The 15,245-nt window shown below is 57.5% G+C and overlaps 1 protein-coding gene across 2 annotated transcripts; it reads left to right on the top strand.

The window, feature by feature from the left end:
- The first annotated feature begins 907 nt into the window (after positions 1–907).
- RPS6KL1 (ribosomal protein S6 kinase like 1) lies at positions 908–13,553 on the top strand. 2 transcript variants are annotated; one of them, XM_069465121.1, is made up of 10 exons: positions 908–1,172; positions 2,565–2,689; positions 3,464–3,556; positions 8,751–8,798; positions 9,209–9,341; positions 10,179–10,790; positions 11,193–11,282; positions 11,447–11,529; positions 12,786–12,881; positions 13,205–13,553. In XM_069465121.1, exons 1-10 carry the CDS (start codon positions 908–910, stop codon positions 13,313–13,315), a joined length of 1,656 nt encoding a protein of 551 aa, XP_069321222.1. In that variant the 3' UTR covers positions 13,316–13,553. The 2 variants fall into 2 exon arrangements, with proteins under 2 accessions (XP_069321222.1, XP_069321223.1); XM_069465122.1 differs by lacking the exons at positions 10,179–10,790; positions 11,193–11,282.
- Positions 13,554–15,245: the final 1,692 nt, after the last annotated feature.

The following is a 15,245-nucleotide window of genomic DNA, read 5'->3' as shown; positions in this document are numbered from 1 at the left end:
CCCAGTGGGACCTGAGAGAGCAGAGGTGGCCGCGAGCTGCAGTGAGGGCGGAGGCAGTTCTGCCAGCCTCTTTCGGCCCTTTCCTTTCCCACAGCCACTGCCCTTATCCCTCTGGCCATCTGTGTCACACATTGACCAGGGAGGAGACCACATGGCCTCCTGGTCTTCTCAAAGACAGGGCTGGGAGGACAGAGCCTTCCCCTCGCTGGGCCTGGGTCTCCCTGCCCTCTCTCATTTAACCCCATCCAGCGTGGCACCGAATCTGCCCCTCAGTCATTCTGTCAACAGGCCTGAAGGCCCAGCTCTGTGCCCAGCTTGCTGCTGGCTCCAAGGGGGGTCCTCACTCACTGACCACACTGACCTCAGGACCAAGGGAAACCAAACAAAGCAGGGACAATCCTTCCTGTCCAGGGAGAAGTGCCATTGAGCTGAACCCCGAAGGGTAAATGCAGTAGGAGCAGGGCAGGGAGAACAGGGAGAGTGAGGGGAACAGCATGGGGAACAGGCTTTGCGCCCAGAGCATGGCCTCCATGTGCTTAATGTGCACTACACACCAGCCTTGCTCTCTGGAGGCCCCGTGAAGGCGACTCTGGATCATAGACATCCTCAGCTCTCTCCAGTGCTCAACAGATAGTAGATGCTGAAGAGTTCCTGCTGAGCTGAATTTGAATGGAAAGGAAAACAGAGCCCTAAGCTGCCTTACTATTCTATCACTACCACCACTTAGGAAGGATCTGGATCAGTCAGTGAAGATACCTTTGGAAGCTCTGATCCCTCCAGCTTTTGGAGGTGAATATTAGTCTCCCCAGTATTCAGTGGAAGAAACTGGGTGCGGTTAGGGGTGCTGCTCCCAACTAGGTCCTCCCTAATGCATTTGCTCATTCCAGACCCCAGCCGCAGGGCAGCCATGAGCCTGGTCCTCTGCGAGCCGCTGCCCAGCCCCAGCCTGGAGGCTGAGCCCTGCTCACGAGCACGCTCCCAGGCCTGCGTGTACCTGGAGCAGATTCACAACCGGGTGGCTGTGGGGGCGCCTGACATGACCAAGCGTGACTACCTGGTGGATGCGGCCACACACATCCGGCTGGCCCTGGAGCGCGACGTTAGTGAGGACTATGAGGCGGCCTTCAATCACTACCAGAACGGCGTGGACATGCTGCTCCGTGGCGTACACGGTGAGGGCCAGGGCTGGGAAGGGACACGGCGAGTGGGGAAGGGCCACCATAGGGCTTGTCCTGTCATCCTTCTGTCCTGTCCTCTGTCCACCCATACTGGGTGAGCAGGGCACTGTGCTGGCCCTGCAGGGCCTCTGTGAAGGACAGTAATGACAGCTAGCATGTATTAAGCAGTTCCTATATGCCAGGCACCTCCCTAAGGGCTTTACCTAGATTAACTCATCTGAGCCTCATAGTAATAGAAGTTACTTGATATGGGTTGCATGTAGTTCCAAGTATATAGGAACCATTTTTTTGTCGTTGTTCTTTTTTTTTTTTTTTTAATATTTTTCTTTCTTTTTTTTTTCTTCTTAACAACAGTATTGTCTGATATAGGAACCATTTTTATTCCCGTTTTCTGGTTGAGAAAACTGAGGCCTGGGGCAGTTAAATAGCTTGCTCAAGGCTCCACAGCTGTCAAATGGCAGAGCTGGGCTTTAAACAGTTTTGTCTTCAAAGCCTGTGCACTTGGCCCTCTACACCTGAGTGTCCTTGGAGCTGGGCTGGGCTCCTGCCCTCGGGGGCTTGCATTCTAGTATCGGGGAGACCCATGAGTTGATGATAGATAACTATAGTCCCAGGTAGGAAGAGGAATGAGGGGAAAGTGAAGGGAGGGAAGAGGGAGACTGAGACCAGACTGGGCTGGCTAAAGGCATTTTCTAAAAGTTGCAACTGAAGAATGGTAGGCGTGTTGTCCAGCTGCAGGGCAGATGGCGTTCCAGAGAGAGAACAGCCAAGGCCTGGAGGTGAGAGCAGAGGCCTCTCCCAGGCACAGCGAGGCACTTCCATGCTGGAGGTGAGGCTGGTGCTGAGGCCAGTCTGAGACCCCTGAGGGCCTTGGTGGCCAGGCCAGGGGTAGGAGTGGGGCCCTGACTCACCCTTCCTACCATCCTGCTGGGCTTCCAGCCTACCCAGTGAATTCCTTTGCCCTCCGATGCTGGTCCCAACCCTGGCCTTTTTCACACTGGGTGTCCAAGAGGGAAGAAGCAGTGCTTTCTGGAACTTCTGTCTCCTCCTCTGAAAAAATGGACATGGAAATCCCCACCCTGTCCCTTCCCAGGGTGTGATGGTGACCAGTGAGGTGGTGGGTGCCAATTGTAAAGTACTGTTGGCTAAGGGGTGACCGTGGTTCCCAACCTTCCCCTGCCAGCTTCCTTCCTCCTCCCCTGCTGGTCTTCCACCCCCAGGAGGGGCTCGAGAACAGATCTGGGGGCAGAATCTGCTGAACTAGCCTCAGAAGCAGGAGCTCTCTGTTGCGGAGGCCAGAGGGCAGGCAATGGGAGCTGCAAGCCCAACCCCGCAAGGCCATGGTGGGGGGCAGGGGTGGGCCCTGGTGACCCTCATCCCCCACAGTCGACCCCAACAAGGAGCGATGTGAGGCTGTCAAGCTGAAAATTACCAAGTACCTGCGGCGGGCAGAGGAGATCTTCAACTGCCACCTTCAGCGGACGCTGGGCAGTGGAGCCAGCCCTGGCACGGTGAGGACACCCTCCCCAAAGGCCTGGTGGGGGGAAGGGGGAGAGGGCGGGCTGGACAGTAGAGAGTGCAAGTCGGGCTGGACAGTGCCAGGGCTGCCTACCCATCCTCCTCCTGGCCTCCTCTCTCCCACACCTCACGGTTCATTCACTTTCACACACGTACTGAGTCATCTCCTGTCCAGTCTGGCTCCTGCACAGAGCACTGGGCGTGTGTACGTACACATCTACCAACCTCCAAATGCAGGGAGCATTTGGAGCAGACGCCATCACCACGTGTGCACACGTGCATGCTTGCTGCACACAGGTGTCCAGAGACTCTCCCCACGTGGCTCTTGCTAAGCAAGTGAGCGCTCGGGAGGGGTTGAAAATGCCCGCACACTTCTCAGCCCACAGGCGGGCACAGGTGTCTCCTGTAAGGGCGCCTTTCCCGGAAGCAGGTGCTTGTCTTCAAGACAGGTTGTTTCCCTGCCCCCACCCCGTGGATGGGGCTTCGGAGAGGGGGCTTCTGGAGCCCTGAGAACTTCCCAGGCCTCGACAAGGGCTGAGAGGAGAGCTCGGCCTGGCCACCCTGGGGCCGTGTGGCCGCCTGCCAGTCAAGGCCAGCTCCTCTGCTCAGCCTGCCCCTGTGAGGTGGGGTCTGCTGTGCCGTCGGCCTGCCGTGGCCCCACTGCTCTGCTGGCAGCCAGAAGCCCCTGCCCTCGGCCTGGTGAGGGGGCCGTGGCTGAGGAGGGCTCGGCCCTGAGGCTGCAAGTGGCCTGTCTGCCTCCCCCGCAGGGTTTCAGCAGCCTGAGGCTCCGGCCCATCCGCACGCTGAGCTCTGCGCTGGAGCAGCTGAGGGGCTGCCGGGTGGTCGGGGTCCTTGAGAAGGTGAGTGAGTGGACCCCGTGCTGGGCGGGGGGGGGGGGGGCGTCGGGATGTGGTGGGAGCAGGTCTGCAGCCGCTGCCCTCGCTCCTTCGGTGGCTCCCACCTCTCCCCCACCCGTCACGCACTCCTGGAGAGGAAAACACGAGGCTAACAGACCCCTCGGCATAGCCCCCCCAGCTCAGACCCAGGAAACCTCCCCCTGGGAGAGTCCAGACAGAAACCACAGGCGGAGCTGTGCCCAGGGCGCCCTGCCAGCCCTCGCCACCCTGCCCACTCCCACTTCCCGCTTCCCACAGGCCCCCACCCACAGTCACTCCGCTCCCCAGGGCAGCAGCCAAGAGTCTCTCCCCACCGCGCACAGCTGGGAACCTCCTGCGGCTGGAATGCGCTCATCCCCAAAAACCTGTCTGGAGAGGGCCCACTCAGGCCTGCGCCTTGTCCAGGACCTTGGCCACCCTGCCTTTTCCTTCTCTCCTGTCCCAACTCTACCTTCACCCTGGTCCCGACCCCATTTTTACCCTTTCCCTTAATTCAGGGCAGACAGGAAGACAGGAGGTGGCATCCCACACTTACCCAGGGCACTGTTGTTAGAGGGGTCAGAAGAGCAAATGGCCAGGTCAAATGCCAGGAGCTGGTGTTAGAGCCCCTCTATCCCAACCCGGAGATACCCAAGTAGTTGCTAAAGCTGTTTATCAGAGTCTCCCAGGGCCGGGCGCGGTGGCTCACGCCTGTAATCCTTAGCACTCTGGGAGGCCAAGGCGGGCGGATCATTTGAGCTCAGGAGTTCGAGACCAGCCTGAGCAAGAGCAAGACCCCCGTCTCTACTAAAAAAAAAAAAAAAAAAAAAAATTAGCTGAACAACTAAAATATATAGAAAAAATTAGCCGGGCATGGTGGCACATGCCTATAGTCCCAACTACTCAGGAGACTGAGGCAGGAGGATTGCTTGAGCCCAGGAGTTTGAGGTTGCTGTGAGCTAGGCTGACGCCACGGCACTCTAGCCCAGGCAACAGAGTGAGACTCTGTCTCAGGAAAAAAAAATCGCCCAAGAAGCTCCCTAAAAATGCAGATGCCCAGGCCCTACCCCAGGCCCGTGGAATCAGAATTTCTAGAGCTGAGCTCAGGAATTTGTGACTCAAAATATTCAAGTCAGGTGATTTTGGCAGATTGAGGGGCCCATAGAGAAAAGGACACACGAGACAATGATGTGCCGCCTGGGGGGCCCGCCCTGTGCCTGGGCACTGCACAGGGCGGCCACAGGCAAGTCCCCTCAACCCCGAGCTTTGGCTTCGTCATCTGTAAAGTGATGTCAGAAATCTCCCCCACACGGTGATCTGGGAAGTAAAATGAGATAATTTTGGGAAAAGGCCTGGCACACACTAAGATGTTGAATACTTGTCTGATGGCTCTAAGTGCAAGTGACAAGAGTAAGTGGGGGGGGCACGCAGGCTCCCATCCCTGGGCCTTGCTCCAGCTGCTTCTCCTGGGCCCTGGAACGGGCCCCAGACTATCAGCTAAGGCCCAGCCAGCTCCCATCTGTGGCAGTCCCCTCCCACTGCGACAGTGTCAGTGGCCACAGCCTGCCTTTGGCCAAGCACAGCCGCTCCGTGGACAGGCTGGGGAGGTGACTGACACCGTTTCTCTGAGTGAGACTCCGCTGAACCACAGGTGTTACCATGAGAGGGGTTCCCAGTTGCATAGCTTTGGGAAACAGAGTTTCTTAATTATAGGAGTTCTGAGAGCTTTGAGGATGCAAATGTACACCAGGGGTCTCTAAAGAGGGTGATCTGTGACACACAATTCCCTGAATTTGTTTAGCCCCAGGAAAGCACTTTAGGAATCTAGTATTCCGAGGCCGTGCAGAACGAAAGCCCTTCTTTCCCTTGTCACCCTTTCTGGGGCACTCAACTATGGACTGCACCTCCCACCTGACACCCTGCTTCCTTCTCGTGTGACACCCACGCCAGGAACCGCACTCTCTCCTATTAGGAAAGGTGCTAGTTACAGCCACTGGGCCTGGACCCTGTGGCCAGCCCCAGTTCCAGTCCCCTGGCTCTGCCCAGGCAGATCCGGGCGGGAGGCAGTGCCGGCCAGCAGCTGCCCGCAGGCCCAGGGAGGGAGCAAAGGGCTTGCTCAGGATGATACCTGAGTGTCCCCAAAGGTGTCCAGCTGTTAGGGTTGACTGGGCTGGATAGGGGGTCTCCAGGGGCTGAAGACATGCTAGCAGGGGTGCAGGGTGGCAGGGAGCAGTGAGGTAGGTGGGGCAGGGACGAGGCAGGCAGCCGGAATGCCCAAGGGGCTGCTCTGGGGGGCTGGGGGGGGCGGGGCGGGAAGACATCCTGGGTGTTTGCTTGAGCCTTGTCAACGAGCCAGGCACTGAGTCCGTCCGGGATGGGAAGCAAAAGGTCATCCAAGTCACTTCTTGTTTTATTTGGCTGGAACACAGGGGTGTTTTAAAAAAAATTTTTTTACCAATATTTTTATAAAAGTCCAAATTTCCTGCTTCTCTTGAAAAATCAGATCTGGAGATGCTGGTTCACATTCCCATGTGGCCGCAGAGAGCGGGGGAGGGGCTGCCCGCTTTGCCCCCGTGGGCCCTGTGAGAACCTGTTTGAAGCTTTTGGACTTGTTTGTTCCATGAGAGATGCCTCCTGGGATTTTGATACTTTGTGCATCTTTAAAAAGAAAAGGTTTAACGATGTTTCGCCAAAGCTTTAATTGTTCCTGTGTCCCAAGAACTCCGTGGGTTTTAAAAAAAAAAAAAGATTTCCCTTTTTAAAAAGGCGAGAGCAGGCACCCGCTCTACCTGCCTTCCTCCCACAAGGAAGGCCCGCCTGACAGGTGAGGCGCGTTCCCGTTTACAGAGCTGTGGCGTTAAACCCTCACAGTCACCCTGGGTGCAAAAGCATTATCCTGTGCTGCCCAACACAGCAGGCAGTAGCCACACAGGACTGTGGACAGTACCGTTCATCAGAAGGAAGTCATGTGTGTCTCAGGTACACCAGCCACATCGCAAGGGTGCGGTGGCCTCATGTGGCTTGTGGCTTCCATATTAAATAGTGCGGATTTGTATTTCCATCATGACAGGAGGTTCTCTTGAACAGGGCTGCTCTTTAATAATTGTCCTACAGAGAATGAAACAGGTTTATTGAGGTCAAGTGACTAGACAGTGCTCTGTCCCCCAAACCACTGAGCAAAAGAACGAGGCTTTTTGTTTGATTGTATGGATGGGAAAATGCCCCCTCTGCTACCCTTCTGAGATAGAATAAAAGAGAAAGGAGTTTAAAACGGGGGGGGGGGGGGGAGGTCCCCTGCCATCCTACCGAACTCCAAGATAATCACTGTTGATACTTAGGTCTAATTCTTTCTAAATAAATAGATTGATTTTAATTATTTTTTAAAAACGCGGTTGTTTCCATGTACAGACCAGCTTTGATTTCTGGCCTCCTTGGGCTTCCCTGCTGGTTTTCTGGACTGTAGGTTCGAGGGCCCTGCCCAGGACAAGGCGAGGAATCCCACTTGGCAGGGGATGGTGGGGAATTATCTGGGGTGTCAGGGCTTGTGGGAAACTCTGCTCTCCTAAATGACTCCGGAGTTTTCTTCCTTTCTTATTCAAACGTTGCACAAGTGTGGCCAGGGAGCCAGGGCCAGGCCGGGCTTGGTCTCTGGCCACTGGAGGGAGCCCTCTGGCGGTCAGAAGGGACACCTCGCGCCTGCTGCAGAGAGGGCCCTGGGTGCTCATCTAGTCCGCAGCCTTCATTTTACTGATGATGGGGAAACTGAGGCCCAGAAGGGAAGGCACTTGCCAAGGTCACCGGGCTATGCCCTCGGTTGCAGTTAGGTCTGCAGGGCTCTGGCATCAGCCTGCCTGGATTCAAATCCTCACTCCACCACTTTTTAGCAAGTGGGAGCATCGGCAGCATAACCCCTCTGAACCCCAATATCCTCATCAATAAAATGGGTCGCTGATAACGCTCACCTGGTAGGGTTGTGGGAATAAAATCAAATAAGCTATGTAAGGGGCTTAGCACAGAGTAAGTGCTGTATCCCCAGCATGGGTTTCCCTGTGACAACACTGATGACAGTCACTGTGGGTTATTAGGTGATCGAGGGTGTGCTCTGCGGCAGGCGGCTGCTTCCGTACTTGAATTGTCGGCTTGTGTAGAATCTGCCTAGTGACCCTGTGAAGGAGGTGCTACTGTGACCCCGTTTTGCAGTTAAGAACAGCAAGGTTCCAAGAGGCGATGTGACTTGGCAGATGTTGTAACTGACGTTTTCACGGTCTTTACATTCACAGAGAGAGGCCTTTCCCACTTCTGGCTCAACAAACCGTGATGTAGGGAAGGTGGGCATTTGTAATTCCTCTTTGGTAGATGAGGAAATCAATTCACTTGCCTGAGATCTAAACCACGTGCCCTTGCCCCTACCCGGTCTAGGCTGCAGCCTTCACCATGGCCCACTTGCCTGGCCTCAGGCCTGGCTGCCCCACAACACCCCCCACGGTTGGCCAAGGCCCTCCCTGGGGAGTGTGTGCAGGGCAGGCTGAGGGCCAAGGAGTCCCAACATCAGGGTGCTGGTCTAGCCTCCCTGTGCCCCTCATCTGGGCCAAATCTTCCACGTTCCTGCCCTCAGTGTACCCGAGCGCCCCCTCCTACAGCTGAGGCCCAGGGTTTCCTCAACCCTCCCCTCAGGCTGCGTGGGGCCAGGCCCAGCCTGGGCAGGGAGAGAGAGGGGCATTCTTCCCAAATGCCCCCCAACTCGGGCTGAGCTGAGGCTCCGGGCCACTCCCCACACGTGTGTGAAGCACCTGCGACATCCCTGCGCTCTGCAGGGCTCTGGGAATGCAGAGCTGGACAGCGTGGCCCCTGTCCTCACGGAGCTCACAGGCCAGCGGGGAGACAGGAGATTAGACACGGTGTGCTAAGGCTCCCCTGAGGGTGAGCCCAGAGAGCACTGGACCCCACCCCCTAATCTTGGGAAGACTTCCTGGAGGAGGCAGCACCTGAGCTGAGACCTGCAGGTCTAGCAAGGGTACATGAGCAGGCAGGATGGCTCTCAGGTGGGGGAGGGGAATCTGCACCACCAAAGCCCACCCTGCACTGGGGTGAGTCTGCCTCGGTGAAGGAAACTGGGGGGCTAGAGCTGGGGTCATGGAACTAGTACATGCCTTGACCAGTGTCTCCTGGACTTTGGCAGGTGCAGCTGGTCCAGGACCCAGCAACTGGAGGGACCTTCGTGGTGAAGGCAGGTGCCACCCAGCCCCCTGCAGTTCTGCATTCCCCTTGGGACTTTCTCACAGCTCCTGGAAACCCCGACCCAGAACCCGCATCTGAAGCCTGTGTTCCCTCCAAATCCAAAAGCTGACTGCTCTGCCCAGAGCCTGCCCACTGCCTGCCAGACATCCTAGAGAGAGAGAGACAGACAGACACACACACACACACACACACACACACACACTCACACACTCACACACTGCCTCATCCTTGCCGGAGGGTGGAGGACCTGGATTCCAAGGGGGAAACAGGGGTGACGGCCAGGTCAGGAACTGGGGGAGGTGGCTGCTCCTCAGGGTGGCTCCCACCTCTCATCTAGACACCCCTGAAGCCAGGGCTAGGATGTCACCTAACAGCAGTCTCTGTCTTGTCCCCTCCCAGAGCCTCCCCAGGTGCCACGTGGTGAGCCGGGAGCGGCTGACCATCATCCCGCACGGAGTCCCCTACATGGCCAAGCTGCTGCGGTACTTCGTGAGCGAGGACTCCATCTTCCTGCACCTGGAGCATGTGCAAGGTGAGGGGGCCTGAGGGGCCCCTGCCAGGTCCTCAGGCCTTTGGGGTATTGTCATCACCTACCCCCTTAAAATGCTGAGCCTGGGGAGGGGCGTAGCTTGCACCAGACGTGCAGCAGAGCCCAGGGGACCCAGCCTTTCTGGAGGCCGGTGGCAGGTCAGGCTGTCATGAGCCTGTGTGTGGTGCTAAGGGGAAAGGCCACATCCTGGGGAGGATGTCCACACCCTAGGCGGGCCTGAGGGCATATATGCAGCTGTCTCCCCTGTCACCTGTTTCCTCTAGTCTTTTTTCATTTTTCTGGGTTGTGCCCATCCCTCAGGAGTGGCCGCATGGGACAGTGGTGACTGAAGCTATAAAGACAGGAACTGGGTCATGTAGCAGATATTTATTGATGATTATAGTGATTTTTTTAATGAGGTACAATATACATCCTTGGTCATGACATATAGTCATCACAGGTCTGTGCCTGGCCTTTAAATTTCATCATACCTGTCTCCCTTAAAAAAAAAAAAAAGGTATAATATGTTGAACACTGGTGAACCCACCACCCAAACCAAGGACATCGACAATACTTTACGCCTACTTGGGGTTAAGCATCTATGATGTGCCAGGTCGTGAGGCTGGGCCCACTTTAGGTGGGTGGAGAGGAGGAGAGAGAGGACATGCTAGGCTGAGGGGTGGCAGGGAGTGTAGGTGAGGAGACTGGACTAGGTCAAGACCCCCAGAAGGTGGAGGGTCCGTGCCCAAGACAGAGGGGAGGCGGGAGTGGGCAGGGACCTGGTGTCCACGCTCTTCTTCTCCCCGTCCCCATGCTCGCCGCTCCCTCTGCATGGCCCAGGAGGCACTCTCTGGTCCCACCTGCTCTCCCAGGCGCACCCCGGGCACTCTGGGCTCAGGTCGGGCTCCACCCAGGAGAGGATGAAGGTTCAGCTCAACTCCCACCTCAGCCTCCTGACCCCAGCGCGGCTCCCCCGGGGCCACACCCCCAGGCAGGACAGAATCTCCCTGGAGCCTCCTCGGACTTCTCAGAGCCTTCCCCCAGCCAAGGAGGTCCCATCCATCAGACCCCAGAGAGAGGCTGAAGATGAATCCACAGCCAGGACTAGCACTTCCTGCTCCTCGGACCTTCCAAAGGCCCCAGGTGGCCACCCGCACCTTCAAGCCAGGCGGGTGGGGCAGAGCTCGAACCCTAGGCCCCCTCGGGGGCTCCCTTGGGTTCGTGAGGGGGCTGACCGGGTGCTGGGGGGCTGTGGCCAAGGCAGGGGTCAGAGCCACCTGTCAATGCCAGTGGATGGGGCCAGCCAGGGGTGTGGCAGGGCCGCCAGGACCGTGAGGGAGGAGCAGGTGAAGCAGTGGGCGGCGGAGATGCTGGTGGCTCTGGAGGCACTGCACGAGCAGGGGGTGCTGTGCCGGGACCTCAACCCCCGGAACCTGCTCCTGGACCAGGCAGGTAGGTGCCCTGCCCCACCCCTCAGGTGGGAGGCCCTCAAAGCCTCCAGACAGAGAAGGAAAGTTCCCCAAAGTCAAGGGCCCTCCTGGGTTGTCTGCTTCTCCCCTGTCCCCGTCCAGCCTTTCACCTGGGACTCTCTGCCTGAGCCTAGTGGCCAAGGTGGAGCTTGGGAACAAGCCCTTTCTCCCTCACAAGCCCAGGCCAGCAGCTCCTAGGAGTACCCTGTGGTCTCTGGGCCTTAGGGGACTGTGCCCAGAGGGAGGCTCTGCCCAGCATGACATGGCTTCTGCCAAGTAACTGCTGGGGGAGGCCCTGGAACCCCCTTCCCCTTGCCAGCTGCTCAGTAGTGGCGACCCTCAATCTTTGTCCCCCCTTATTCCTCCCTATATACTGGATGATAAGGACACATCCGGCTTACCTATTTTGGCCAGTGGTCGGAAGTGGAGCCCCAGTGCTGCAGGGAGGCTGCGGACAACCTGTACAGTGCCCCAGGCAAGCAGCAGCGTGGGCCGGGGTGGCCCTAGACCTTGGGTGCCTTTGTGTGGGTTGAGGCTGGGGGCTGAGGATGACAGAGGGAGTGGGTGGTGTCTGGGTAGGATGAGGAGGGAGAAGACCCTCTTGGGTGAGGCTGGGACGTGTGTGTTCTTGTTCCACAGAGGTGGGTGGGATTGCTGAGCTGACAGAAGCCTGTGACTGGTGGAGCTTTGGGTCTCTACTGTACGAACTGCTGACGGGAACGGTGAGTGGCTGGACCGGATGTAGAGCCCTGGCGGGTGCCACTGAGTGTGGGTTAGACACGGCTCAGTCCATCCGACCAGTGTCTGGGCAGAGGCTGCCTGGTTCTCCAAGACCTGGCCATTGGGCTGGCTGTCCTGCCAGCACAGCCACACCCCCAAGCCATGGACACACTTAGCACCCTCACCACACTGGTGGCTACAGCTAATGAGACTGTCAACTTAGGTGAATGACAGCTGAGTTGAGATGGTCAGGGAAGGTGTCTAGAAGAAAGAGCCTGGGCCCAGGGTTGCAGGGAGTGTAGAATTTGACACAGCCCTTCTTCCCTGGGAGGCCACTGGATCCTCCCCACTGCTCACTCCTCCCACCCACACCCTCTGGGGCTGTAACCCCCAGACCTTAGCTGGAGGGCGGGAGACAGGGGCTCTTTCATCTAGGCCAGCAGCCATCCTGTCCAGCCTGGGTCAGCCAAGAGCTCAAAGCGCCCCCTGCAAACACCCTTGCACAGGATGACAACCCTGCCCTGTCTTCCCTGCCTGTGCCTGGCACCCCCCACAGGCTCAGTTAGCATCTGAAGCCAGTTATGTTAGGCAGCAAGGGAGAGGCCAAACTGCATTTGAGCAGGAAACAGCCAGCATGGATGCAGTGTGACCTGAAGTCCAGATCTGACCTGACCATCCTGGCTCCCTCCTGTTTTTGTCCCACAGCCCAGGGCCTCGGAGAGCCCTGGCTGCCAGTAACCCCAGAATGGCTCTGTTCCTGGTCTTCCACCACCTCCCCAGCCCACAGCTCCTGGCCTTTCTGGGAGTTCCCTGAAGCCCATACTTACCTCCAGACGGACCCTCTCTCTCCAAAGCTGTACCTTTCTGGGGTGTGGAGAGGTCCTACTTTCTTTCCTTGCCACGCCCCTGCCTTGACCCTGATGGTAGCATGCCATGGCCTGCTGTCAAGAGAGTAACCCCTGGGGATATTTTTTGTATGGAGAAAGGTTCCAGTGCTGTTCCCGAGAGTACCCACCCTAACTGCAACCCAAGACTGATGCTTCTAGCAAGTTTGGAGCCAGAGGGGCCTAAGTTCAAACCCTGAACTCAGCACAAGTTCCTTTACCTCTCTGAGCCTGCTTCTTGTCTTTAATGGCTAACGTATGTCAGGCGCACAGTAAATGCAAAGCAAAAGGCAACTATCGCCATCATCCAGGGGAGGGGTGCACAGACTTTCCTGGGGATGCCTCTTCAGAGGCCCTTCCCTGTGTCCTCCCAGGCACTGTCCCAGAGCCACCCCTCAGGAATCCAGGCCCACACCCAGCTGCAGCTGCCCGAGTGGCTCAGTGGCCCAGCAGCCTCCCTGCTGACTGAGGTGAGACGGGGCCCAGCCTAGAGGGGACAGCTTCTCGGCCTAAGGGTGGGGGCTGGAGGGGAGAACCGTGTGTGAACTGTGAGTGCTTCCTACTCAGCACCTGATACAGGTGCAGGAAGGCAACAGGGACAACAGATTTCTATGTGGTGGTGGTCAAATGCCACCATGTCCCGCAGGGTAAAAATGGGTGTTCTGTGGGCCGGGCTGGTAGGGAGCGAGCCCCCCAGGAGCCATGGTGATGGGTGTCCCTGGAGGTCAGCCATGCCTCAATGGTGGGAGGGGGGAAGGCCTGCCCGGAGAGCTGACCCGGCCTCTCTCTACAGCTGCTGCAGTTCGATCCCACCCGGCGCCTGGGCGCTGGAGGCAGTGGTGTCAGCAAGCTCAAGTCCCACCCCTTTTTCAGTGCTATCCAGTGGAGCAAACTGGTGGGGTAAGAGGGGCCGAATGGGTGATGGAAGCAGCTGGCCTGGTCTGGATCTCCCCTCTTCTGCCTGTCACCCAGGGCTCCCCCTGGGCCTGGGAAGGGCCAGCTCCTGGAGAAGCAGAGCGGGCAGGGCAGTGAGGCTCACCCTGCTAAGCAGCCTGCGCCTCCCACCCGCGGTCAGCAGACACCCGTCTCGCGCATGCCTTGCACCTTTAATGTGGACCTGCCATGTCAAAGGGTGCCTTGTGTGGCACTGGCTCTGAACTACTGACCACCTGCTGAGCCTGCCCCCAAGGTTTTGTGACTCACGCACTGCCATGTTGTGCCCCCCTTGGGTCACCTCTGGAGACTCATCTCAGGATACTGATGATCCATTGGCTCAGTGGACCCAAACCAGGCTGTCCCGGCTGGTCACCTTGCAACCAGTGTGTCTTCCACCAGAAGCTGTTCCTGTGGTGGTGGGTGGTGGGGGGTGGGGGGAGGCTGGGAAGGAATCTGCAGTGTGGGGTGGGGACAGGATGATCCACTCCCCACTCTTGAGGATGCCCCCTATCTTGTGATTTCACACTTTGGAAAGTAAAAGGAAGGGCGGTGAGGAAAACAGAGAAGGAATGGGGGGAAGGAGGGGAATGCACAGCTCTGCCACTTAGAATAAGTTTGAAAACAGAATAAAGAGGATTCCCCGCCCCCCAGCTGGCCCACCTGTGTCGGGAGGTGGGGAGCCTGCTTCAGGGGTCTGAGGGGACATGGCAACTCGGCCTCCAGGCCAAAGCAGCTGAGACGAGTCGTGCCCGTAAGGATTCCCTTCTCAGGCGCTGGCTCTGCGGACCATTCTGCACTTGGGTCTTGACGTTCCTCTAAATCACTGCCCACTGTGACTTCATACCCTTTAGGAATAAGAAATCACCAAACACATGGAACAATTACCCACTCAGCCTGAAATAAGATGTTTCTGGTCTCTGAAGAACTGGGGTGAGTGGCTGCCCCAAAGACAATCCCCTCAGCTTTGGGGGCTCCTCTCAGGACTCACTATCACTGGAGTATGGCACCCGAGAAACCTCCACTACACTGTTGCCCCCAGATCCTTTCCCGCCAGTCTGTCACCACAAGATGGCGCCTCTGACACTGTTCACCAGTCTGGCTCTGAAGGCCCAACTGTCGGGCCAGAAACTTGTGCCCTGGGGAGGCACCACAACAGCGCACCTCAGGCTCCTCAGGACGAACTCTGCGGGCAGAGGGGACATGGGAAAGCACAGCCCGTGTACGGTTTTCTGTGGTGCACGTGCTGGCTTTCCCTGGGATTTTCCTAGCCCCCTAGTAAAGCCTGCTCTTGCCTATGGTGTCCTCGGTCCATTAATGCAAGATTGGCAGGCTCTCCCGGAGAAGCTCCACCAGAGAGAGAGCTTGGAGGCTGCTAGGAAGTAGGAAGCAGGACTGGTGGCAAGTGGCATCCCCTACCCCTGCCGAGCAGCCCCAAGGCCTCAGGGGAAGTGGTGACTGGGTGTAGGGGTGAGGACTGGGCTCTGTGGAAGACAGGAAGAGAAGCCTTGGAAGGCAGCCATGGTGCCTGGGGGCAGTACTAGTTTAATCCTCACAGTGACCCCTTGAGATAGACACAGGCTCAAGGAGGTTACAGCTACAACCTAGTCCGAGCCTGGTAGAGCAGGTTCACAAGTTGGTGTTCCTTCAGCTACACTCCCTAAGTCCAGCCGGCCAGACCACTTCCGACCACTGCTTCATGAAGTGGAAGTCACTTCTGGAGCTTCTGGGCCTCATCCATCCCACACTGCACATCCAGCACTCTGTTAGGCTCCCAGTTCCGAATACTGTCCAGTTGGCTGACCTTTTGGAAAAAAATGGGACAAATACCTACTCTGTAGGTTTACTAGAGAAATTAAAGCTTCTAGCACCAACTCCTGGACCTGACAGAAAAATTCTAA

This window comes from Eulemur rufifrons, chromosome 2, assembly GCF_041146395.1.
Source record: "Eulemur rufifrons isolate Redbay chromosome 2, OSU_ERuf_1, whole genome shotgun sequence".
Classification (NCBI taxonomy): Eukaryota; Metazoa; Chordata; class Mammalia; order Primates; family Lemuridae; genus Eulemur; species Eulemur rufifrons.
This window is presented reverse-complemented; position numbering and strand designations above follow the sequence as displayed.